Source organism: Platalea leucorodia, assembly GCF_965183815.1.
Source record: "Platalea leucorodia genome assembly, chromosome: 12".
Classification (NCBI taxonomy): Eukaryota; Metazoa; Chordata; class Aves; order Pelecaniformes; family Threskiornithidae; genus Platalea; species Platalea leucorodia.
The window spans coordinates 7,748,045-7,774,676 of NC_138834.1; the positions used below are offsets into that span (position 1 = coordinate 7,748,045).

At 35.2% G+C, this 26,632-nt stretch overlaps 1 protein-coding gene across 8 annotated transcripts in view; it reads left to right on the forward strand.

Moving 5' to 3' along the window:
- Positions 1-28: 28 nt before the first annotated feature.
- Positions 29-26,632, forward strand: part of KNTC1 (kinetochore associated 1) — a 41,043-nt gene continuing 14,439 nt past the window's right edge. For 5 of the 8 annotated variants that reach the window (XR_014229623.1, XR_014229624.1, XR_014229625.1 and 2 more), the window contains exons 1-44: positions 50-200; positions 545-682; positions 794-914; positions 1,326-1,441; positions 1,773-1,845; positions 2,466-2,543; positions 3,057-3,091; positions 3,306-3,416; positions 4,300-4,393; positions 4,745-4,797; positions 5,083-5,195; positions 5,908-5,962; positions 6,656-6,754; positions 7,869-7,912; positions 8,026-8,091; positions 8,192-8,267; positions 8,936-9,061; positions 9,154-9,243; positions 9,797-9,862; positions 10,315-10,376; positions 10,807-10,918; positions 11,672-11,815; positions 12,047-12,103; positions 12,186-12,287; positions 13,434-13,550; positions 14,023-14,166; positions 14,459-14,557; positions 15,006-15,109; positions 15,272-15,377; positions 16,061-16,195; positions 17,285-17,404; positions 18,196-18,265; positions 18,341-18,408; positions 18,787-19,079; positions 19,761-19,933; positions 20,127-20,224; positions 21,212-21,353; positions 22,288-22,344; positions 22,854-23,017; positions 23,555-23,659; positions 24,531-24,659; positions 25,394-25,510; positions 25,911-26,020; positions 26,272-26,482. Coding sequence is in view for 5 of the 8 variants with exons in the window: in XM_082325389.1 (XP_082181515.1) it covers positions 551-682; positions 794-914; positions 1,326-1,441; positions 1,773-1,845; positions 2,466-2,543; positions 3,057-3,091; positions 3,306-3,416; positions 4,300-4,393; positions 4,745-4,797; positions 5,083-5,195; positions 5,908-5,962; positions 6,656-6,754; positions 7,869-7,912; positions 8,026-8,091; positions 8,192-8,267; positions 8,936-9,061; positions 9,154-9,243; positions 9,797-9,862; positions 10,315-10,376; positions 10,807-10,918; positions 11,672-11,815; positions 12,047-12,103; positions 12,186-12,287; positions 13,434-13,550; positions 14,023-14,166; positions 14,459-14,557; positions 15,006-15,109; positions 15,272-15,377; positions 16,061-16,195; positions 17,285-17,404; positions 18,196-18,265; positions 18,341-18,408; positions 18,787-19,079; positions 19,761-19,933; positions 20,127-20,224; positions 21,212-21,353; positions 22,288-22,344; positions 22,854-23,017; positions 23,555-23,659; positions 24,531-24,659; positions 25,394-25,510; positions 25,911-26,020; positions 26,272-26,482 (4,587 nt within the window). In the remaining 3 variants the exon portion in view is untranslated. Of the gene's footprint in view, positions 201-544; positions 683-793; positions 915-1,325; positions 1,442-1,772; positions 1,846-2,465; positions 2,544-3,056; positions 3,092-3,305; positions 3,417-4,299; positions 4,394-4,744; positions 4,798-5,082; positions 5,196-5,907; positions 5,963-6,655; positions 6,755-7,868; positions 7,913-8,025; positions 8,092-8,191; positions 8,268-8,935; positions 9,062-9,153; positions 9,244-9,796; positions 9,863-10,314; positions 10,377-10,806; positions 10,919-11,671; positions 11,816-12,046; positions 12,104-12,185; positions 12,288-13,433; positions 13,551-14,022; positions 14,167-14,458; positions 14,558-15,005; positions 15,110-15,271; positions 15,378-16,060; positions 16,196-17,284; positions 17,405-18,195; positions 18,266-18,340; positions 18,409-18,786; positions 19,080-19,760; positions 19,934-20,126; positions 20,225-21,211; positions 21,354-22,287; positions 22,345-22,853; positions 23,018-23,554; positions 23,660-24,530; positions 24,660-25,393; positions 25,511-25,910; positions 26,021-26,271; positions 26,483-26,632 lie in introns of all 8 variants that reach the window. The other 3 variants (XM_082325392.1, XM_082325390.1, XM_082325391.1) reach the window with 3 other exon arrangements.

Sequence of the window (26,632 nt, forward strand, 5' to 3'; positions counted from 1 at the left end):
GGGGGAAGGCGGCGGGGAGCGAGGCAGCCGCGGTGCATTCTGGGGGCGGGGAAGGATTCGGCGGTGTCTTAGCAACGGTGCCGTTCGCCTTTGGAGAAAGTTTGTCCCACGCTGCGCCCCGTAGCGTTAGCCAGGGCTCCCGCCAATTTGAAAGCCTGAGGGAGCGCGGTAGTGGTTTGTCACCGGTCTTTGGGGCCGCGGTGAGGGGATGAGGGGACAATTCGTGGTCTCTGTGGGCAGGGGTGTCCGCTGCGTGGCGGGGAGGGCTCTCTGGCACTGAATTTCCTTCACCCCCTGGCGCGAAACCTGTCCTTGCCAAGCTGAGTTCAGTCGGGCCCGCTGGGGACATCAGCTGGGCGCCACATTGCTCTTGCGACTTAGCTTTGTCTTTTCTAAACACGCAATTCGCCTTTAGGAGGCTTATTGTACTCCCTACACAGATGCAGAATCGCGATAGAATAATTAAATCAATAATTTTTGTGTGTGGTCATATAACTTTTAAAGCTCTCTGCTTTACAGCATATTCCTTAAATGTTTATTGTAGGTAAACATGTGGAATGATATTGAACTTCTTGCAAATGACGACACAGGGAGTGAGCAGCTCCCTGTAGGTTTAGGACACGAATGTGGAACTGCATTGTACCAAGTGGATACGCTACTGCAAATCACATCTTCAGAAAAGGTAGCGTTCATCAAAGCTATGCTTTTCTTTTTCTTAATAATTATCAGATCTTCTTTGTCCTATTTTCTAAAGTGTTTCAGTTATTATATATAATGACCTTTTTCTTCTTAGGTGTCCGTTAATCCGCAGTTGTATGCATGCAACTCAAGGGATGGCAGTATTATTGTTGTTGACAGATCGGTGGCACTTCTTGACAGTACTGGGCAGTCTCTTCAGATGCACATTCAGTTTGGTGAGTTCATTTCCTTTGGAACTCCACTGAAAACTAGGACTGACTTTTAAAATATATATGTTAGGCTTGTGTAGGAAAATATAGCAAATATCTTGCATATCTAACTGGTCTGTAAAAGGAAGTACTATAATAAATACCTACCTAATAAAAAGTGATTGCTGATTCTGTATACAATTAACTAAGTATTTCTGTACAATTTAATTAGAATGCTTGCTAACTTTTCACTGAAATAGGAATAATGGATACCAAAACCATTCCCTGTATGCCCTTTCCTGTACTTCGTTTAATAAAAATAAATCATCTTGAAGAAATCTGGGACATTGTAATGTCCAGTTCCTGTGTTTCAAATATGAATGTCTATTAATAAAAAACAAATCTTAATATTCGACATTTTGCCATGGAACTTTTCAGATACTAATGTGGATGTAGTTGGTATGTGTCAAGAAAAACAATTTCTTGTCGTCGGTGAGAGAAGTGGCAATTTCCATCTTATTCACATACCATCAAAACAAACCTTGCTAACAAAGGTACAGTAATTTTTCTATTCTAATTTTGCTGAAAACCTTTTGTTCTCAGAATTTCTTGTTGTTTTTTTCTTTCTTCCAAATATCAAAATGTAAACATTCTTGTGTTTTGAACATATCTTCTAGTTTGAATAAACACATTAAAGGGATACTTTTGTTCCCATAAGTAATGAATAAGCAAAATATATTTAGGAATGGCATGTATAAACAAGAACCAGTTCTTTATGAAAGAAAAAAGTTTAAAGTTTGAACTGATGATCAGTATTTCCAATTTTTTTTTCCAAATAAAATACAGAATAATATTCTGATAGTCTTTATGTTGATTCTATTTTAGATTTTGGTTGAAAAATCTTCAAGTGAAAAGACTTACTTAAATCTCTTTATTGAAAAAGATAAAGCAGATGCAGGTAAGAATTTGATTTTTTTTTTTTCCCCTTGTCTCAATTTTTGTGATTTTGTTACCCTTTAATATCTCTCAGGGAAAGAAACTACAAAATAAATAATCAGATACAGCTTTACTTTGCATTGTACACATTAAATGCACTTTTCCTAATGCTTTCCTGTAAAAGTACTTAACTCATTAATTATTCTATGAATGTCATAGAAAACAACAAACATTCAGAACTCAGTACTTCTTTCTTTTGAGACTGTGCTAAACACATGAAAATGCTCAAAAAGGAAGAATTCGTCTCTCTCCTTCTTCTATCAGACTTCAGATTTTAGTAGTTCCTGTTCTTCTATAAGCTCCCAGTCTTGTTTTGTCACAATATAATGTATTTAAATGTAGCTTTGTCATGAAAACAGAATTCGCATACAAAAATCATAATTTCAAACAAAACTCTAAGATGTACAAACTTATTCCACTCTTCATTGAAGGTGACAAAATTTTTGTTTAAAAGCAGTCTAATCTATTGGTCAGATTATTTTTTTTTGTCAGTTATTTCACTGTCCTATTCATAAGCGAGTAGTCTCTTCATGGCTACTGAATACTTAAGTTTGAAATATTTGTACTGGATTTTTTTTTTAGGTGTTTATCATATGTTTATTCTCACAAGCAATGGATTCTTCTGCATTATGTGTCTCCCACTTGCTAAAACACAGGAAGGTACGATGATCTACAAACCACTTGGGATTTCCATTTGAACAGGAAGAGCTGTCTTAAAAAAGCTTTTGCATGCATCTTTCTAATGGGAATAAGATATTGAGTTGGGATTTTCTATGTAATCTTTGTTTTTAAAGGGAAACTGATATACACCTAGTTCTGTAATAAAATTATTTTTGTATTTTTCTGATAATTCCTTTAGCTTATGTTTCTCTGAGTCACTGCTTTAGAGAGAGTACTGAATGCTATGGAAGCAGGATTTGAAGCTATAATCAGTCTTAAGTGTACTGAAGAATACTGGGAATAATTAAAATTTTTAATGCTGTGTAAGTGTAGTTATTAGTTAATTTTCTGTACCTCAGTACTGTAATCAATAGAAACAGACCCTGTCAAAGATCCTGGCTGAAGTGTTTTTCAGCCTAGTCAGGTTAGGATTAAACTGTCCTATATGATGTTTAGTGGCTTTTTTCAATCTGGAAAAGTTTATTTAACACTGATTTTTTTTTTTTAATGTAGCAATTGACAAGATGGATATGATTACGGCAAAGAAAGTAAGTAATATATGTGTTAAGTGCAAAGTTTGTAACAAAACTTTGCTCTCTACATTTTCATTGACTACTTACCAGTTTATTATTAGAACTCATAATTGTGACTATTACTTTTTCTGTACATGGAGAAGGGAGCAGTTCAAAGTTTTATCCACTGATGGTATAAACAACTTTTTTTCTTCTGCTTTTGTTTTCCCCTCATCTTCCACCCCACAAGTTACAAGGACAGATAAAGACAGCTTTCGTTTCCACGGAAGAGTATCACAGCCTCGGCTGTCAGAATTTTGTGATAAGTAACTCAGTGAACAAAATCCATTTGATAATTGGGGTAAGTATTAAGAATATGTTTGTAACAATTGTTATGTGATCAGTGATGACATTTTTTGATCTGCAACAAAATTTTTCTCTAGCTGGTTGAAAAAGAAGATAAGGCTTTTTGTCTTTCATTTCCTTCACTGTAAATTTAAAGGTTATCAGTTGTGCAGTCTGTCCATAGTTCTTCTCGTAAGAAAATAACTGTTGTCATTTCAGAACTTGCTCTGTTATGATGGATGGGGGAAAAATATTTTCACCCTGGTTGCATGACCTTAGTAAATCACTGTGCTTCCTAGCCTGTACAGGCTAGTCTACTTAAAGTCTCGTCCTTGAGCTCAGAGACAAAGCCAGAGTTGGCAGGAGTCTTCCAATCAGGTTCACATTCAACAAAGGCTTGCCAAAGTAACAGTTAAAGTCCCAATTGAACAAAGCCCTTAAGTATGAATTAATTACAGGAACTAATAAAAAAAAAAAATGTAGACATATTTTGAAATGTTATTTTGGACTAGAAACAAGTTTTCTGAGTTCATTGACTGAAGCCTGTTGAATTCAATGAAATTTGTCCCAGTAGGGTCAGTGTACGTTTCATTTAGGTTTTATGTTCTATGAGAATGGAAAGTGGAAGTTTTGAAATATGGCATGTTTTTAGAAGAGCCAAAAATGTTTGGGGATGGTGACTAACAATTACTGTAGTAAAGGCCAGTCTTGAAAGGAGAAAGGAAAAAGGCTAAATTAAAAATAAATAAATACATGTATTTTTCTGAACATGAACATTCACCAGGAATAGTTTAAGTTAGTTTTGCAGCTTTCCAAGTTAAAGATCAATTGCAGAAGCACACCTGTCAATGGCCAAATTTCTAATGTATAACCCCATTTTACTTTGCTTTTACTAATAGGGTAAAGGCGATTACGTACTCTCCAAATGGGAGATAGACACTACCAATAACCTGGTGTCCGTTCGAAGTTTTGCTGATTCAAGTCTGATTAAAGGTAAAGAAGAGGGTTTTTTTCTTTTTATAGACAAGTGTAGAATTCATATTTAACTGCAGAAAATACTAAGACATTTTCAGTTATTTCATTGGTTTTAGTAAATACACATATACCAAATGGAACGCTGCTTGTAAAGGTACAGCCAAAGTGTCTGCTTCAGAATTGTTGAGTTTAACTTAGTTACATAAATCACAATTCTGTTTAAACTAAACTTTTGACAGTCCTAGGAAGTTCCATGAGGTCAAACATCTGTAGGTTTCCTATGCTTGGTTGTACATTTTAATATCTTTTTGCTTCAAATACATTTCTCAAGAAAAATAATAAATTCATGTGATTATGGATATTTTTTAGATGCAGCAAAACTTGAGGTTCTTGACAATCTGCTGTTTGTTTTAGATACAGAGGTATGTGTAAAGATTTGGTTTAGTCTTTGTTTTACAATGTACTTGAACCAGCTTATAAAAATATTTTTTAAAGTAATAGCTTTAAAATATATTTCTATAAAGTAAAGATGCTTATGTTTATAGAGGATCTTGATCTTACTGTGTTTTCTTTTATTCTGCTAGTCATTGTTTAAGCTATGGAATATGTTAATATTCTGCTAAAAAAAGATAAAAAATGTCTTCTATGAAGAAAATAAAAAATCCATATCTGGTTGTGTTTTGGTTTGTTGTTTTTTTTTAATCTAGAATATCTTAAGCATGTGGAATGTTTATTCCCTTACTCTAATTTGGGATTGGCCTTTAATACATATTGAAGAATTTCTTCTAAGTACAGAGTCAGACTCTTCTCCAGTCATATGGTAAGTAACGAGTTATAGCACCAATTCTGAATAGTGAAGAGCTGCCTATTGTTACAGGAAAGGTGCCACAAACACTTTATTTTCTGTGGTAGTGAATTTTTAGAAATCTTTGTTGAAATCTTTCTAGTTAGTAGGACAAAATAATTGGACTGTAGGTATCCTTAACTCTGGGTTGTAGGAAAGAAAACCTTGGCACTTTCTGCTTTTTCTTGGTTTATCTGTTGTTACTGCTAAGGAATCTTGCATGTAACCTGTATCATTTAGGAAATGCTTGTCTAAAATAAGGTGTATAATATGGCTTACAAGTATGATGTTATAAAAAAGCTAGCCTGTCTTTCAGATAGATAAATAGTAAGATCTTCATTCTGCAGATGGAGAAGCCAAAATCTAGATGTGCGTGTATTGGTTAAAATACAAAAGGAATTAATGGGAATGCAGATTAGAAGACAAGACTTGGCTCTTTCCATTGCTCTGTGCCAGTTTAAAAAAATAAGAATCAGATCCATTTGAAAGGCTTAAAAATATCAGAAGTTAAATGTATGTCCTCTACATGCTAAAACAGTGTTACTTTTGGGTGCAGTATAGGCTTTTAAAATGTACCAGTTTCCATGGAAAGCTAAATTTTTTTAAAACTCAGAAGCAAGAATATTTCACAATTTTAACATAAGATTTATGCAGTGTATTTTGGTTTCTTTTTTCTCTTGTTCTGCAGGCAAGGGCTTGCCAATGTTAAACTGATAGTCATGACAATACCAGATAACAAGCAGGTATAATCTCTATCTGTGTTCTGTTCCTCAATTGTTATGCAGTCACTCACAGAAAAAAGGAGGGGGGGGGGGGGGGGGGGGGAGAAAAGTAAAGGAGATGGCTAAATATTTGGAGCAGACAGAATTCTCAAGAGCTCAAAGTCAAAACTGAAATGTGACCACCTATATATTAGGACATAGCGAGTGAGGGACTATTGTGATGTCTCACCATGGTGACCAGGGCAAGTTGCCCTGCTGTTTGGGTTTTTTATGTATTGTTTGGGGTTTGTTTGCTTTTTTTAATGGTAGGCAGATAGGGGAGAGCAGCAAAATTTACTATTTTCTTACATACCTTCACAGATTTCTTTAGAGCAGTATCTGCTCCACGTACAGTCAGTATCTACCTCCATGTACGGTCAGTGGAGTTAACTGAAGTAGAATGCCAGGATGAATACTATACAATTTTTTAAAATGAAACATGTCTAATTATATACAATAGGCCTATATATAGAGGCAACATCTAAAACTTCATTAAACTTTCTCAAATTGTAGAGATCTGCTTTTTCATAAAAGCTTATAAAAATAGTGTCTTCCATCTAACTCCATAAGAACCCAGAAATGATTCTGCAAACATCACTCTGTCCCCAGTGTATGAGAAAAAAAATTTCTGACTTGTTTGCGTGGTTTTTTTCCCCCCCCTTTTTTTTTTCATAGATGCGAAGTCTAATGGTTTTTGCATTGCCCACTATGCAACTGCTCTATTCTTTGGAAGTATCTATGGTTTCTTCGCTTGTTCAAAGTGGGATTGGCACAGTATGTTTAGATGATTTTTTTCATTGTTGTTGCTGTTCTTTGAATAAATACAGTTGTCTTAAAAGGTATAATTATTAAAGAGGGTACTGTGTTACTCTTGTTAGGTTAGAACCAATTTGTGCTAGAAGCTGTGCAGGAACTGTACAAAGAAAGATTAAATGGTGTCCCCAAAGGATGGAGAAAAAGATACAATATATAGCAAACCAAACAGTTTAATTCTAGGCTCAGGTCTATTGCAGTGTTTAATAGTACTGCCAGTTGTTCTTGCTGCTGTTACAGCTAAAAGCTGTATGAAATTTTAAGTTCTCTTAGCACAGAAAAATGCTCTGGATTTATTTGGGATTTATTTAAGTTTAGATGAGAGAACTACTTCTTTTACTGTTTAAACAACTTCCTTATAAAGACTTTAACAAAAGAAGGTCAAAAAAGACGGTGAGAACTTTTATGAATTAGGAATGTTGTAAAGACTGGTGAAGCGGACTGGGTATGTGAGAGGATACCAAGTCTGAAGTCAAAGCAGTGGCTCTTTATTGGAATCGTGAAAGTGAATGCAGTAAACTCTGGATCTGATACGCAATAAAATACAAAGCTGATGAAATTGCTTGCCTTGCGTGAAGCACTTGGCAGAAAAGATTATATATGCAGCTACATAGTGGACAAAATAATGGCTAATGTATCCCTTTTCTTTGATCTGAGATGATAAAGTCAAGGTGGGAAATGCCAAGGCATATATTGCCTTTGTGGAATGTAGCACAGAGATCAGATTCTAAAAGGTACAAAGATGGATACAGTGTGACCTGCTTAGGGCTTGGAGAAAATGGAAGACTGTAATTTTGAGAAGATGATTCACTCATGTGGAGGGTGTACTGATGGCAGTTGAACTGGGATAGCAGAGTGGTTTCAGTCTGAAGTGTCTGGTTACGGCCCTCAGAAATTTTAGATGGTGGAAACTACCCAGGAAATAACATGATAAGCATTTAAAAAAACCAACAAATTTTTATCTGAGAGAAAAGCAGTAGTTTGTTTCTAGATTAAGAAACACTGCATTACAATTGTGCTTTCTTATGACCGATTTCCCTTACCACCTAATGATTTCTGTTCTTGCATGCTACAGGACACAATATACTTCTTGGAAGGCATTCATGGAAAACATCAGTTGTAAGATAATGTTTTCTTTCTTACTAGATCATTATTGTATTAAAATGGCAGATTATTTCTACATGTAGTTGTTTCACAGTTGATAAACTGACATAGTTCCCTCTCATCCTCAGACCCTCTGAACACCCAGTTTCTATTGTTGTGATGAGAAGTTTAACTGAAGCCTTGCCAGAAAATAGGTACTAATTTCTGTGAAACGCTATTTTATTATTTTATTTTTTTATCTGTAGTTTGGCACTTAGATTGAAGTAAAGTATACTTTACTCATTTCACCCCTAGACTAAGTCGCTTACTTCACAAACACAAATTCACTGAAGCGGAGAATTTTGCTATTCAATTTGGACTAGATGTTGAGGTAAGTTGTCTGTTCTTGATAACTACATTTGGAGATTAATTAGTATAACTGAACTTACTCATAAGGTTCTTGCCCTATAGTCCGACAGAAAGTATTAAAAATATTACAAATATAGAGAAATGTTACCTTACAAAGCAACTCGCTGTACTTGAAAGCTGATTCATAATTAGACGACTACATGGTGAACTATGTTTTTATTTACAATAACTAACAAACCTTGCAATGAGAAGTGGTGCAGAAGTACATCTTCTGAACAACATAAGTGCTGCTGGGTCAGGAGAGGCACATTTGTCCCTTTAAGTAGCAGGAAACAGTGTTTCTAAAAAAAAAAAAAAAAAAAGAGAGAATTTTCACATGCGTTTATTAACACATAGTCTGGCTTCATTAACTGATTTAGTTAAAATAATGCCATCTGAATGTTCCCTCTGCTTTTTTGTTTTGGTTTTTTTTAAATGAAAAAACAGGCTTAGCTGGTGAGATAAAAAGATACCACAATTGTTAGGGACTAATTTATAATCCATTTCTGTAATTAAATCATTCAATGTACATGGACACACTTTATCTCAAAAACATTGTGAACAAAAGTGTAGCGTTTTCAGTTGAAGACTGTCTGCTTATAAACTTAATTGCATCAAACTGAAAACTGTTTCTTGGGTTTTTTTAAACAGCTTGTATACAAGGTGAAAGCAAACACTATTTTGGAGAAACTAGCTTCAGCCTCTGTTGGGAGTTATGGTCACGAAATCTGGCTGGATCTTGTGAATGAAGCCAAAGAAAATCTGCAAAAAATTCAGGTATGTTTTTATTTCTACCCTCTTTCTTAATAAACTAATTCAAATTATAAAGGAGCTTGGAATTAATTTCAGTTATTTTCTTATGCAAACAGGATAGCCAATTTGTTGTGGATTACTGCATAAATGCTCCATGGCCACTGTATGAAACCACTCAAGAAATGTTGAACTACGCTAAAGTCAGAGTAAGGGGTTTTATTTGTTTAAATTGCTTATACTCATCCATTCCTATTACATGTTTCTGTACAACTTGAGAGAGGGGACATCTTCAAACCAGTTACAGTCATTCAAAAAGTAAATGCATTATAAATTGTATGTTACCAAACATGAAGAAGAAGCAAGGCTTGTTCCGACCTTGTTCTTGCTATTGCTTAAGGGCAAAACAGAGCTTACAGTTTTATTGTCACATCAGAAAGCAGGTTTTAGTTTTGAGTAGTAGTCTTTTAAAATACCTTTTAAATATTAATTTCAGGACTAAAAGCTCAAAATACGTCACCTTTTTTGTTTTCATTATTTTAGTCTTTCCTGCCTTATCAAACAGAATCAGAGAGATACATATTATCTGTCTGATCCTGCATACATGTAGAAATCCAACCAGAGTCAAACATTGTAAAATAAAGACTCCAGTTTATGGAGGTACTATGTTTTTGCTCATGTCTTTATTAAATTCGTAGTACTCTTTGGCATGTTCTGCATGTACTGAGTTGTCAGCCAAACCATTTCATGTGTTTGTTTCAGATCTTGAAGAAAGACGATAGAACCATTGCTCCATCATCTGATGGGGCTCCTGTATCCATAACTGAGGTGAGGACAAACTTCTTGGCCCACAGTATCATATGATAAACAAGTACGATGTAGAGTTTTAAAAAGTGTACTACTGTTGAACTTTTTAAAAGTCTAAACAAGATTATATTTTATAGTATGAAAGAGAACCACAGTAATGACAGGTTTCGGAAATTTTCAGATGCTCCAGAAATTGAAGGAAGAAGCTGTCTTAAGTGCTTTTAGGTATTTAAGTTTGTTTCTTAGTTAGTCCTATTGTATACTGGACAGGCCTCATCCGCCTTCAAGGAGAATCAGTGTAAAGAGTTTACACAATTGAAATTTTGGATTAATACTTACATATGTAATTAACTAAAATTCTTGAAAAGTCTTTATTTTCCTCCATTCTTCCTCTTTGTGATGGTTATTCTAGCCATGTAATATCACTGTTTGGTAAGCCAGATATTGACCTTAAATTTCTTGTCTGCATTCAGGTATTGAGAGCTCAGGCAAGGCTTACAACTTTTTATGGAGCTTTTGGACTAGAGAAATTCAGGTTTGTTTCTGTTTGTTTGTTAAGATTTAAAGTAAATTTAATTGTAATGGTTAAGAATGTATGATTGAAATTAAGATTTTTTTTTTTTTTTTTTAAATTTGAGTTCATTAAACTTTAAACCCTTCCTTCTCTTCCTGAAGTTTCCCATCCTCACATCCCATGTGGAGAAAGGAGAATGCGGAGAGGTTGGGTCATCCTGTATGTTGAAAACATATATTATCTGTTGCACATGCACTATCTTGTATAGATTTTTTTTTTTTAATTATTTAACATATATAGGAGCGGGTGTGATTTTATGCACACACAATCTAACGCTACTGTTGTCTCTTACAGCATACAGTACTAGCTAGAAAAGGTTTGAGGTTCTCCCCCTCAACTCCTTTAATATTGACATATCAATAAGAGTTTCTTTTCCTTCTCTCACTTCTAGTGGTATTGCGTGGACAGAATTCTTGAATAATGAAGACATTTTCAAGAATATCCTTTTTCAGCTAGAAGAAGGAAATTTGTCTTGTGCACAGTACCTCTGGCTTAGGCATCAGGTGGGATGGCATAGACATCTCTTTGGTATTTATGGAGGATGTTAAGTCACTTAAATTTTCCAGCCTTATTTAGCAGAATCAGACCAATGTGGTTATGAAACAGCTCCTCAAAGAACCAAAGGTTTATGGCAGAATCTCATGTATTGTCACAATGATTACTTGTTCACCTAGCTCCTTAGAAGGCTGAACTTACTGATTTAAGAATAAACTGGTATTTCTGATGTCAGAACACATATTTCTAGATCTGAAGGATGACAATTCTTTCATTTATTCTGTGGTGGTTATAATCTTCCATTCACTTTCTTGCAAGCACAGCTCTCAGAATTTTTAAGTGGACATTTGCTGACTACCTTAAAATCCTTTAAAAATAATCACATAGACTCCTTACTCTGAATGATACATTCGTAATGGTGGCTATGGGCTATTATATTCTTTAGTGCAGGACTTTCGGGTCCGTGTCTATTGTTTTCTTAATAAGACATAACTATAGAGCAAGTCCTAAAGTAATAGGGCATGATCCTGCCACCATAATTTGCAAAGGAATTTCTTCAATTAGGTCTTGTTTAAGAAGACCAAGCTCTGGTTTTTCTGAACAGGGCTATATTTTTTTTTAGATGCCGGACTATGATCAGTGAGATTTTCTCTTTATATTTGTGAAATCTATTGCTGCTTCCTATTAGTGAAACAGCTTTACAAAGTATCAGATAAATGTATACACCATATATCTGTAATTGTTCTGGTTTAATATTTTAGGCAGATTTTGAAAGCAGCTTTGATGAGAAAATGCTGGAGAACTTGCTTAATGCCATCCATTTCACTGCTCCTTTGAAGGAACTATGTTTGTGGCTTAAAAATGTTGTGATCCCTTTCTTAAGAAGAGTTGTGCCAAAGGGACAGGTAAGACTGACTTACTAAATACAGAATGTCGTTTTCTCAGGCTAAGATAATTTTATAGTCAGACATACAGACTTTTATTTTTGAATGTCAGAACCTTGTTCCTCTATCTTTTAAAATAATTCTTTTCCCTACAGTTTATATTTTAAATTATTTCTTTTAAAACAAATTTCTAATGGCAAATTTTGCTTTGATAGATAGCATAGCTCTACTTATAACTATTTTTTTTTTCAGAAAACATTAGCAAAATGGCTGGAACAAGGTGCTCGAAACCTTGAATTAACTGATAAGGTAAGTCATACTGTAGAAACTTTGCGTGTCTTGTATTTCTATATGTATAATATAGTTTGCTAATATCAATTATTTTGGACAGGCAAATTGGCCAGAAAATGGACTCCAAATGGCAGAGGTTTTTTTTACAAGTAAAAATCAAGGTGAAATGGGACTGACAGCTTTTGGCCAGTGGACTCCTTTGGTAAGAAATGTAGGAAATATAAGGATTTGCTACTAAGAGACTTCAGAACATATGCTCTGTGCTAGAGTTAGAATGGATGATAATGAGGTCAGTATTGGTTTTGGTGAAGACTGACTTAATTCCATGAAAGGAAGGAACTGAGTTCCAATCTTCTTAGGTTTAAAGATTAAAAAAAAACAAAGTCAGTGCAACATTAATAACCCTTTACAAGATGTATTAATAGTCTACATATGAATAATATTCTTGAATATTCTGTAATACACAAATAAGCCTGAGTACTACAAAACACTTAAATTTCAGTAACGGTACTTCTTATGAACTTAAATTAAAAACATGTCTCATCTCTGTCAAAATTTTTGGAAATTAATTGCCATTAACTATCTGTTATGGCCTGGAGAAAACAGGTATTAAAAATCAGCTAGCTGTAAGGTTATTGAATACTGAATTTGTGCAAACACAAATAAATTGTATATTTTATATATCCTAGGTATACCAGCTTCCATAAAAGTGGTAGTATGAAAGTGGAGAAAGATAAAGCTTAAAGCTAACCAGCTGTGCATTTTAAAACTTGGAAACATTGACATTCTATGTTAGTTAGATCTGCGGTCTTAAACTTCTGAATCCCAATAATAATTTCCATTAATAATAATAATAGTAATGGAAAGAAGAGAAATTTAAGTCCCACTTTCAACATGTACTTGATTTTCCTTGTTGTATAGCGTATAAAGGTAACAGTTCAGCATGTATATTCATAAAATCTACAAGATTGCAAGGCATCAAAAATTGTTTGTGAGGTTTCTTGGGAAATTGCATGACAAATAGGGTTTGGACTCCAAAGAAAATGTCAGCTGCAGGTACACTGCTCCTAGCCATTTGTCTTACCTGTCATTAAGACTTTCAGCGACTGAAATGCTCATCCCTCTTCCCTGTGCAGGCTGTCCTAGGACATCACTGTCTTTATATTTAGAAAGAATCTTTTCCTAATATCTTACCAGAATCTTCCTTGCTGCATTGCAAGCCAACTGCCCTTGTCTTATACCAGAGATGTGGAGAATAATTTGTTTTCTTCCTGTTTATGACAGCCCTTTAATGGTCTTGAAGATTGTAGCAAGTCTTCTAATGCTTCACTTCTAAACACTGTTTCAGAGATGTGGTGACTGTGAAGAGGTGCATAGGTTAAAGAAGCTGGTAAATGATTTACAAGAACTGATAAATCTGTACAGAAAATACAACTGCAGGCTAGCACTCTGTGATTTTGAAAAGGTAATTCTGCAGACGCTTCAAAAAGTGCTTTTGAGTAGTGGATTGTTCTGAGAAGGAGAAAAATCTTGTAGCATGTGATTTAAAGTCAGATAAAAGAGGAACCCTGATGGATTGGTTGGTTAAACTTGTGTTCATAAGCTGCTAAGACTATTTGATATGTTGTATTTGTTATAAATTTTGTTTTAACTGTTCATATAAAGACAAGATACTATGAGAACATATGGCTTAAGCCCCACTATTTGCAGTTCATTACAGATTGTATATTGTGGAGCAAGCATTACAAGTACAACTGAACAATAAGGGGCTTTATAAAAGAAAGCTTTTATTTTGAGCTAAAGAGGGATGCTGGTTCTTGAAATCATTCAGTTGATTTCAATGAACACTGGATGTGGAATCATTTGTTAGAGATGCAAAGGATCACGTATTAATATGTGTGGTGTTCTAACATGGCATTGTTCTACTTGCTGCCCAGGAAAATGCAACTACGATTGTGTTTCGCATGTTTGATAAAATTTTGGCACCAGAGCTTGTCCCATCCATTTTGGAGAAGTTTATAAAACCCTACCTGTGTGAACATAATCTACAAAAGGATGAACTTCTTCTACAGTATATAAAGGTATCCATATTTTCTACTTTGTGAAGAAAGCTGTTTAAACATGAATAAACAGAAAACAAATCTGGTGACCATTTTCATTTACACTTGCGTTTTAGGACTAGCTTTCACATTAGCTTCCTTCTGTCAATGAACTTATTGATAGTTACTATTTCAGTAATAAAGCATTAGCAGATATAAAGAAAGATAGCCAAATCTGTCCCATAATGTCCAAAGAACTTTTAATTATTGTTTATATTATATTCCTATCTTTTCTGAATTCAAATACCCTAATAATCTTTATCAAAATATACAGGATTTGCTAGAACGTTGTCGTACACGGTCTACTTCAGTGTTTGAAACTGCATGGGAGGCAAAGGCAATAGCTGTCATCGGCTGTATCTCTGATACAGATGTAAGTACATTTTACGAAATAGGCATCACGTGGCTCTAACACATCAGTTCAGAATGAAACACGTAAGTTTATATAAGCATATGAGTACATTTTTACATGAGTGGTATGAGGAGGAACAAATCGTATGCTGTCTTTTTATTCTCAGTAATCTTATCCCATGTGATGTTCTTTCCTTGAGAATTTAATTGTAGTTTTGATGTCATCACATGGAAAATTCACCAACTTTAATATGTGTGAAACTCAAGCTCTACGGTGTTGTAAATTACTATAAGCATTTTTCTAATCTAACTTGACACATCACACTATGATAATGAATGCCCTTTATGCAAGTGGAGATTGGGCCAGGAAATAAAATGCTTGCCTAAATGAATCAATCACGTGAACAATACTTCAAGAGATTACCTTGTAACTTATTTTGAAAAGTAAGATTTTTATGTTCCTTTTATAGCTGAAATTTGATGCAGTTCTGCAGATAATGCATGGTGCTATGGTACCATGGAGTGCAGCAGTGGAGCAGCTGGTTAAACAGCATTTGGAAATGAATCATGTCAAGTAAGGCACCATCCACAGTCTACACCTCAGTTTTGTGTGTACTTTCAGTTAGAATTCTGGTTTGGGGAGGGGAGGAAATACTGTGTATCTGATGTAGTCTGATGATTAAATCGCACAGCTGTAGGTAGCAAATAAATTAATAGCGGTCTAATTTGTCCATAGAGTAAAATTACTGCAGGAAAGTTACCGACTGATGGAGATGAAGAAGCTTTTGCGAGCCTATGGGATAAGAGATACTAATCTTTTAAAGGACAAGCAGATGATAATGGTAAGTGATCAGCATTACTCTTATTTCTATTAAACAAAAATCCCTACACTTACCTATATGTATTTTCATGGGGCATTATAAGCCAGACTTTTCAAAAAAATCTTAGCAACTGGCAGCTCCTGCTTGTTACCAGTATCTGTTTTTCTTGTCTTGTTGGGACACATTTTTTTGCCTGAAAGCCCATTCTTTTTTTAAGCAGTAGCAGATTAGCTTAACCCAACCTGATTAGCACAGCACTGATAATATAGTCCTTTCTGTATGGTGGGGTGGGAAAGAAAAGAGGAAACTGACAAAATGGAAGGCTAAGTCCTCTCAAGACTTCAGCTCCGATTTCTCCTAAGGTCACAGTGAAAAATACTTGGTGATTTTTTTTTTTTTTTTTTTTAGCATCTCCCCTTTATTAGGGAGAAAACATGAGCATTTCTTGAAAAGTTCCTTGCCATCCTGTGGAGCCAGATGAGTCCCCTGAATTTTGAGAATTCCCAGGATAATTCTCTTCCCTAAGCCCAATCTTCTCCCAGTTATGCTTTAGTCAAGTTTTCTCTAGACAAAAGCTTTAAACTTCTAGGTAACTTGCTTGGTATTAGCTGACAATTACAAGGCAGAAGCAGTGTGTATAAATTACTTCCTTTGTTATCCTATACATCAACAAACTAAAGTCCCTATGTGTTTTCTTCTTACAGCGGCTAGTGAAATACATTCTTAAACAAGATACCCCTACTTCTTTGGAGGATGCTTTGAAAATTGTAGCAGCATATATGTTGCCCACTGTGGAAGTCTACATTCTGAGGATGATAGACCTGATTGACAAAGAAAAGGTACTAAAATACTTCATGTCATTTAAAGACACTGAGGCCTATTTTCAAAACAGAAGCAAGTTGTACTACTTGCTGAAATCTTACACACGGTTTATGTATCCCTTTTTTTTTTAATTATGGTTCTATTGATTTTACACATAACTGCCTATACTTAACATGGAAAATGAGACCTTTGTCAGAGTTTTAAACATCATGAGGCATCCTTCATTTCTGGCAAAAAAGGATTAAAATTATGACCCACAATATACAAGACAAGTTTGGAATTGAAGTCTCTACTTATTTTCACATACTGCTTTTGCTAGAGTTGTTTTTGGGCAAGCTGCTTTCTTGCCAACAAAAAAAAAAGATTCTTTCTTCTGAGAAATGCTTTCTTCTAATGCAGTGGTACCCCACATGAGTGCAGACCTGCCCCTTTAGTACTGAGAGCACCCGAATGTTTGTCTTTTGATACAGGGTGGTGAATGTTTATCTATTAGTATGGAGTTTTCTTCCAAGTTAATTTCAAGTTCCAGTGTAGCAAAAAAACCTGTTATCTTTAAATTACATTAATGTCCTAACTAGAAACATTTAACTTTGCTTGCTACCCTGTAGTAGGTGTGATAACCTTTATACCATGGGGTTATCCCTGGTTATGTTACGGGGATCTCTTTGACCTGAAGAAAAGGAGGCTCTTTGATTAAAGGAATCAAATTAACTCCTCTGCAAAATAGTGTTTCTCATGTTAACATTTGTTCTGCCTTATTAGCACATGGTATTCTTGATAATCATACTGTTTTAAAAACCTTGCATAATTGCCAATGAACAAAACTGCGTTTTAATATGCCTTTTATAACCCTTAGTGAATAAGTACATAGATTTTACTGAAAGCCTCATAGATTTAGTAAAAACTATTCAGGGAGTTTAAGGAAGTCATGTCACAGTAAATGTATTTTCTAAAGAGATTTGAAGTTCATCAGCACAAGATTAATCTTGCCCAGTTGGCCGTCATGCAACCATTGTATCAAAGCAAGGGATTACACATAACAGCTTTTCCAAAAGCAAATGCCCTTTTCTTTTGATTATTTCTGGTTTACTTTTTTTTTTCTTTAGGGAGAGGAATCTCTGATTTTGTTAAAATCTCTGACTCTTGCTGAAGCTGAGAAAGTTGCAGAGAGATTGACTGTATGGGGAACACTGGTATTGCAGAATAAAGCAGATAATTCCGAAGAGGTACCAAGTCATTTCACACTGTAAACTGTGTGCACAAATTATTCTAAATACTATTCTTACCCAGATGCTTAAAAAAAGGTAGGGGATGCAAATATAAAAACTGTGTCTTTATCAAAAAGGGGTGATGAACTGGTCTTGCTTTGAGCAAGAGGCTGGACTAGGTAACCTCTTGAAGCTCTTCCAACTTGAGTTTATTCTGATTCTGTATACTCTACAATTACTTTGTGTTATTTTTAAAGGCATGTCCACACAGGCATGGCAATCTGAATTCAATTAATAATTTATAAATCCTGCTGCATTATTATAGCTCTAGTCCTACGTATTTTCCAGTTCTTTCTTTAGTTGCTTAGAAAACATCTATTTAAAAACTGTAGGCATGGCTTTACCATGCACCAAAGTGGGTTGAAGTTGACAGTGCACATTACTGTCTTGCAACCACAGAAGAGAATTTTTGTTAACGGTTGTTTTAGGGAGTTATTCTGGGCAGGGGAAGGAAGAACAAAGGGAGAAGGGTGGATATTTTCAAAACTCTTGAGAGAGCTAATAGACTGTGTGGAGTACATACCTATTACAGCTATAAAATATTTGCTCTTTCTATGAAGGATGCATATTTACAATAACTTTTCTGTTCTCTTGCTTTTCAACTGGTTGTGTCTTGGATTTGAGAATTGTTGCTTAAGACTTTTGTAGAGCATTGCATAATATTTTAATAGAGTGGAAGCCTGAGGGTCACTGTCTGTTACTGCCAACATTTTGACCAAACAAAACATTAACCTCTTCCTTTCCTGCAGCACAAAACACAAATGTTTATGACCAAGACACTTGTGGAAATCCTTAAATTCCTGTTCAGCATTCAAAAAGGTAAGCTACAACTTTAAAATCTAACAGTTTGTTTGTAAATGGAGTCAGGAAGTAATTGTTTTTGTCCTCCAACAGACAATCCTCTGAAGAAAGACGAATGTGAAGCAAACCTAAAAATGTTTGAAACACTTGCTACCCTGCAGGTAGGTATCTTTATAGTTTTAAACTGCTTTTGATTTACCGTAGTTATTCCAATTGTTCTTACAACATGATGATATTAAAAATTAATTGTATTTACAACTTATGTGCATAGGTTGTTTTTATTATTGACTTCAAAGAGATTCTAAGGCTAATCTAGCAATTTAAATAGTGCCTGGGAAAGTTGCCAATTGCTGGAACTCGGTTGTCCATTTAAACCAAAAAATTAGATACTCCCCCAAAAGTCTTAATTGCTAACACTTCAAAGATTTCATAATAGAGTACTGTAATATGTTATTAAGGTCTTCTTATGGTTTGTAAACTTAAATTATTTAATACAGCATTTGAGCACACAAATATATAATCTTATTTTTTTGTTGCAGGAAGATTTTGATATCTTTCTTTCAGTCGAAGAATTTAGGAATCCTTCACTGATGTCTAGGCTTCTTGAGAAGCACATAAAAGCTTATGAAACTGTCAGATCTCTGTCAAAGCCTAGAAAAGTGCAAACAATGAATTGTAATTCAGAAGACAGTAAAACCAAGAACCGTTCTACTGAATCAAGCTTGTATAGACTGGCTTTGCTCCTGCAAAGGTCAGAGCAAGAACTGGGAGAAAAACTGGCCTTGAGAGCACTAGATGCTGGAAAAGTTGAAGATGCTATAAAAATATGCAGGTAAAACTGCAGAGGTTTTCAAGATTATAACTTTTAATGGGCGTTTCTGTACTATTTCTGATACAGAAAGAAGTAAGTAGATGTAGAGCGAAGGAAAGGGGTTGTTTGTTTGTTTGTTTTTTCTAAAAATGAGTGTTTAAGCAATATGCTTATATTGTTTGTATGTAATATTGAATGTAGAGTTAAGTTGTTGTCTCTGAAAATTGCCATTGGTTTTTGCCATAACATGATTACTGAGTAAAAAGATTCCCTACAGTTTTATAGTGAGAGTTAAGTAAAGCACAATATTAAATAACCATGATGAGAGCTTCTCAGCTTGCACAGACAGAAGAAAACTATTGTACAGTGACTACGCATACCACATCATGGTTTCTAGCTGGTCTCTGCCTCATGCTTAGGTTGTCAGATAATTTAAACTTACTACTACCTCCCCCCAAAAGAGACCAGATGAAAATGTTAAATATATTTCTTATTATTGACATGTTCTATGTGCTTTGGTATATATCTCTAAGGTAAGCTCCATTGTATTTTTTTACTTCAGTCACAGAGGTTTTAGTTGCAGTGAGTCATGTAGGTGAAATAAGTAAAGGAAAATTAAATAATTAGAACAGAATGTGGCCTTAAGTAAAAGCCCTAAGGACTAATTTTTTATTTTTAACGTCCTTTTTTTTTTTTTAATAGGGAGTTCTATGAAAATCATTGTAATGAAGAAACAGGGAAGCTGCTGTTCTCAGCATGTCAAAGGCTTTGTCATATGTTGGGAGCTGATGTTCCAATGATCACTCCTAAAGATATGAATCTTCCAGCAGTGATCTATGAAATGGCTTGCCAAGCAGCTACAGTATGTAGTCCAGGTGATTACTATTAGCATTTATTCGTGTTCATGTTGGGAATCCAACTTGCCAAACAATATTTAATAAATATGAAAACAAGATTAATTTCTATATATGGCTCTGTAAAAATAGGTGCTGCAAAAAATTGTTTCCTTTTAATTGGACATATGAACCTTCCATTCATAGTATGCTAATGATCTTAATATTGTTACAGATTTGCTATTAGATTCTCTGGAACTATGTAAATATACTTTTGCTGCCAAGGAAATTTACAGACAGTGCCAAATAGAAAACTATGGATTTACGGCAAAGGTATTTTCTGCTATCTTAAATATATATTTTTAATATATGTAATGTCTTGATTGACTGGATAGTGTTCACTGTACATACATTTTTTTCTTCTATTCCTCCAGCAATATTTAATCAGTTTGCTTAAAAAGCAAAAAACAACAAAATGCCACACAGCTCTACACATAAAAATTTCCCTGAACATGTGTGTACTTCAGCGTGAAGAGTACTAAAATTTGAGTATTGAGTAACTGAGGATTTGAGTACTAAAAGCTGTGCAGCTGTGGCACAAGCACAAATAGAATTCTCCACTTATGTTTCAGTATAATAAATTCTGCTAATGTCACTGAAAATTAGTGACTTTATTGAATAGCTGCTGCCAGGACTGCTAGAGAGTGTAGAGAGCTGACTTTAAAAAAGCTTTCTCGTTTTTTTGGTTTTTTGTTTTTTTTTTTTAAATAGGTAAAATATGTCAGGGAGGGTTTCATTTTGAAATGCACGTATTATGCGAAGGGATTCCCAACAGTTCTGTAAAACTTTAAGATGGATCAAGTTCTTGAATAGCATCTTTGTTTTTTGTTCAGGTCAAGCAGTGCTTTAGGCTACTTGAAATGAATGGGCTCTTACAGTTTGAGTGGAATAGATCTAAGTGGCTAGGCAAGCATATTTATGCACTGAATGCTATTTTTCTAAAAAAGGATCCATTTGAAAAATGTTTCCGTATAATATTTGGCCAAGAATGTTTACGAAAGCCTCCATTAAATTAATTAAGAATGCATTTTGGCTGTGCAACTAAATAACTGCAACATTAAAGAGAAATGTGGCCTTTCTGAGTAGGAAATGTGTTTAATGCTCCTGGCCATTTAGCAAAAAGTAGCATAGTGCTTTCAAATAGAAGACCGTGTTCTATTCCTGTATTCCAAAACTGGAATCTCTTGCAACACTTAGTTTGTTAGTAGACTTATTAGCTGTTCTTTTTTTGTGTGTACTTTTGACAATGTTCTTATTCAGACAACATCTTTTGGAGGAGATAAAGATCCTTATGAAGAGTGGACTTACGATGACTTCTTTAATGAAGATGGGATAGTTCTTGATCCACAGATAGCTCTTCCAGTTGCATATGAAACTATTTCTTCTCTTCTGCCTGTTCATGGTAAACTTGTTTTCCTGAACATTGAATCAATATGCAATCTATATTTCCTATTGATTTTTATCTAGGAATATAAATAATTCAGCCTGTGTATGGAAATTATCACCTCAAATCTCAATTAGACAAACTCATGGAAGAAATATCCATTGGGGGAGGGTACAGAATGTAAAGATGACGTTGGGTTTTGTTCTGGTTCAGGAAGAGTCTAAATGACAGTACCTGAAGACACGGAGAATGCTCTGGAGAAGTGTTTCTATAAACTTGCCCAGTTCTTGTGATCTTCTCTAGACATCTTCTGGTAGCCACTAATTGAGACAGGATTTTATCAAGATGAATTTCAGCTTATTCTAAAATGATTGTCCTTGTATTATATACACTATTGTAGACACACACAACTTTTTGAAAATTTCAAGTATTAGAAACAGAACGCTACAACGTTGTAGGTGCTGAAAAAAGACACTTTCAGCTCTCTAAAAGAAGCACTGAATATTTTAGAATTATTTTTAATACTTCTTGATGTAACGATGCTTTCTTTCCTAATGTGTCATTGACGTATTAAAAAGCGTATAACCACAAATACTGTTGCACAGTGCCAAATCTACCTATAAAGGATATGCTTATTTGATTGATTTGAATAGATTTACTACCTTCACAGATGAAGTGTTTATGTGGACTGTCTTATCAAGACAAAGGGATTTGCACACAAAGCAGTTACTGCAAACTGTTGGTTTGTATTCCTTTGTGCATTTGAAAAGATATTCCCTCCTATAAAATAACTTCTGATTAGGCACAGTAAAAAAATAGGAGTCCTGGCTCTTAGAGTTCACATGTCTTATGTACTGTCCCTGAAGTATATAGTATTTTTAAGGTACTTCCAGGCTTCATAGTGTTGCTGAGATCTTGGCACGCTGCTGATGTGTATTTGTCTGTCTTTCAGAGAACAAGCTGTATCCTTTGGACTCTACAAGCCTGGCAAACTGCGCGTTTATTAAAGGTATCGTGATGGCAGATTCACCACGCTAAAAGTATAAACCAGACCACTGAAAACGTGAGGTTTAAATTAAACCTACACAAGCATGACTAACTCATCATTTTTTAAATAGGGGCCTAGATGTTCCACTTAAAGCCATATTTTAGGAGGATAGCTTGGTTCAGCACAGTAGACACTGGTTTGGATGGTAATTGCTACCATTCAGCTGTGTGATTTTGGGCATGTTGTCAAAGCCTGTACTTCAGTACAGAAGTTCTGCCACTATGAACTAGGATCCATTAGAGCCTTTCCAAGATGATGATCAGCTTCTGGGTTTTGAACTAGAATGCGAGTCTGTATTAAATGAAAAGCTCTGAAAATTTAAGGTTTCAAAGGGAGCTAAGGCTGATCTCGTGTCATAAATTTAATGAAGAAAAAGAGAAACAGCTCTGATATTAAGTCCAAGAACAATATGCTTAATATAAATATACTAATTATTTTCTGGGGTTGTTTGTTTTCTAAATATATCACAGGACAGAACCTTCTGCTGCCAGCTAGAACTCCCATCTGTGCAGTGCTACAGAACCTCACGGAGAGCAGCCAGTGCGAGTTAGCTTTGCGGTTTATAGTCTGTTCATTTGGATCCTGTCTTCAGCATGGTGTATCAAATAACATGGATTTGTCCCTGAGTGAAAAGGTATGGCAAGGACGATGCTGAATTTTGCTGAGACTAAATCTTAGAAGTATACCAACTATTAGCAAGTTTAGCGCAGTTATATAAGAATTTGGTAGGTATGGGAGAGGCTATCACCGTGACCTTCTAAAAAGTACTACCACTTTATCAGACGTTGAGTCATTTTGTGAAAGGAGCTGGTAATGTCTTCCCTATTTTTCATGGTCCTCTGTTTCTCCTTGCAAAGTATGTTCAGAACTAAACTTCTGGTCTCTGCAGGGAGGCCAGGAATAAAAAGAATGTTAATAATGGTTTATTATGTTCTTTCATATTGTTTTATCATTGGTTAGTATGGGAAAAGTTGCAAGTGGAACATTCAAGAAACACTCCTCAGTTCAAAAGCACTGGGAAACAAATCCTAGAAGAGATCTTTATAAGACCTTAATTAAATCTGAAAATACAAGTACTATAGTACCTCCTATTATGCTATTAACGACAAGAGAAGTTGAAGGCTTAGAATTTATTTTTAGCTGTGTGCTGACTGTCTGTTTTTTATAATAGCTACATGATGGCAATATGATAGCTGAAACCAAAAGCTTTCTCATTGCTATGAAACAGAAGTGTACTTCCGTAATTATGACCACTATCCTGACCTTACTACACAAGGTAAGAATGCTGTGAAAAGGGCAAGAGTGAGCTCCTTTCTTCTGCTCTGTCAAGAAAGGGGCTACCCTTCCTATTGCCGAAGCCCATTCTAAAATTGTCCTGTGGCCAAATACCATGAAACCCACACCTTCTGGAAAAATCACACACTAGAAAATCGTAGAGAAGGTGAAGGGAAGTACTGACAGTATTGCAGTGGCGGGAAGGGATTGGGTTCCACAGGCTCATGTCCCAGTACCAGACTGGGGAAGGGTGGGCTGGATGGCCTGACAGCGTTGGCCTCTGCGGGCCCAGCTGCCTTGCTTCCTCGCACAGCTGAGCCTGTGTTTCTGAACAGCCTTTGAACAGACACCACCTTGCTGGCAGCCACATGTTGTAGCCCTTGCGTATTTGAGCCTCTTACGAACTATGGCTCTTTGATGGTACGCTAGCTGCTCTGCCTGAAAGGTTATGTACAGTGGGAGCTTCATCTTTGTGGGATCCTTTAAGGACTCCTAAATTACAATAATGGCCTTTATGATCTGTAGGTATTCTCTATCTCATTTTCAATCCTGGTTTCATTTTAGATTTATAGACAACTTCTAGTTGAGGGGAGTTTTTAAAAAAAGCTATCTGCAAAACCTGCAATATACCATCTTCTAAGGCAGTTTAGACCAAGGGAAGTTACTTTTAGACTGGCTTCAGTATGTTTAGATTTTAAGCTCTAAAACCTGAAATGCATTTTTATTCTTTCCCCCCCCCCTCTAATTTAAAGGCCGAATACACCTCTAAATTACAGAGTACTTTTTATGTGTTATACTTTATACAAAGAGACCTATTAAAATAAATTCCTAAAGTTATAACTTTTTTTTTTTTTTCTTCCCCTAAAACACAGGTGTTCAACTGTCGTCTCATAGACCAGAACCTGGCATTGGGTTATTGCACAATTTTGCCCAAGGAAGATATGTTCAATAAGTTGTGGGATGTCATAAACAATACATGGCAAAATTACAGAAAAGTTTTGGTAAATTCACAAGGCAATGTATTTCTTCAGCAAACAGAGAATGTTAAAGAGTTTCTTTAAAAAAGATGTCAGCAATATCATATGGAAGTGCAATAGTTTGCCATTATTAAGGGTATAGCTGTTTGAACAAGTTCCTCATTTAGGGCACCACTGAGAGAGAAGCTACCTCTCTTTACCACAGTGTGAGATTGTGCACAGGCAGTTGCTGTAAATAGTTAGCGTGATGTAAGTCCAAGTATTAGGTTACCTCATCATGACTTACTCCAAAGCTTAAAATTGTTTATTTCAGGTCCCACCATAATTTATACCTACATTGTATTTTGGAGAAATTGTTCTCTGACAGCAGTTGTCAAGAACGGAATGAATAAATAAATACGTCTATTAAAATATAAAGGCAGACGGGAAGTAAAGTATAACAAAGAAATGGGGAGGGAGAGTGACATAAATTTGGAGAAAAGATGATGTCTAAAAAATACCTTTTGTATTAGTTTCACTAGTACAATACTAACAAAATATTTTTGAGAAAGAAACTCAATTTTAAAGTAGCTTTGAACTGCCAACTCAGGGGGTGGGGTAATCCTGATACTACCTTCTGTGAGGTTTCTTTTCATTTTACACAGTTGTGTGATCATCTACAAATTGTTTTAAGTTCCTCTAAGGACTGAGACCTTAGGATTCCCAATTTTCAAATAATTTGTTATACTTATATTCACTTCCTTTCTCACTGCTTTTAGGCAGTAGCTCTGGTTGGAGCACAGCTTGCTAACCAATGTGGTGAAGCAGAGGAAAAAAAAAAATTCGAAGAATTGGTTACTGATGCAGAATGGGGTATCCAACTTGGTAAATTTGGTGTAAGTTTGATTTTTTCCTTTTTTAATTTATTTATTTTAGAATTTTATTAACTGATTAAATGTCAGTATATTCTGAGATACATTGTGATTTTTAGACAGATTTCCCATTCAAATGGAAGGAAAGTTGGGGTTTTGTTTTAATTTTTCAGTCTGCTTGTCTGCTTAAATCAACCCCAGAAACTGCGAAATGCAATAATTGAGGGTGCTATAAAAGAACTTTTAGGTGCTTAAGCGTTATTTGGCACAGGGCATAGTAAGCAAATGCACTGCTGTTTCCTGCTCTGAAAATCTCTAGATTGAACCTAAAGAAAACATAAAAGGCTAACTATATAAGGAATGAGTCTTGATATTTTCTAAAAGACTTCTTTGGGAAGCAGATAAAGTGTTTATTTATCTCTAGATTTCTTTCGAGACTGTATTCAGACAACCACCAATAAGGAAGAAGGAACTCATAAGAACGCTGGTACAAAATCCAAAAGTAGACACAGATCTCATATTGAACTACTGCAGGTAATAATTGAAGCAAATCAATTGTGTTTAATTGTTGCTATAATAATAACCATGCCTACTGAAATCTATTGTAGTTTCAATAGATCCTAATTAATGTAATATGCAAATTGTTTGGGTTTTGGTTTGTTGTTTTTTTTTTTTAAAGTATTAATCAGAATATATACTGGTCTCTGGTGAATTTACTCATAAGGAAATAAGCACCTTGGTGACACCAAAGGTCACAGACAAAATAATATTCTGTCCTCTTCTAGTACTTTCATGCTGGACAGTGATGCCGCACTGCAGCTTTGCATTGAAACACTTCTTCTCCAGAATGCTAACACAAATCATGTTGAAGATGACTCTGCAGAATACAGTGAGAAGCAACCTCATGCCACATTACTAGCTAGAGCACTAGAAATAATTCCTCTACTGAAAAGCACGAAAGACCTGGTCACTAGCCTCAGTGGAATATTGTACAAGGTAAAAAAAAAAAAAAAAAAAAAAAAAAAAGACAAAAAAAACCCCAACGCACCAAAACAAGTAAAAAGAATCCTTGAAATACGCATCTAGTCTCAAATGCTGCACAGCACTCGAATGGCAGATTAGTAATTACACAGAAATTTGACAAGG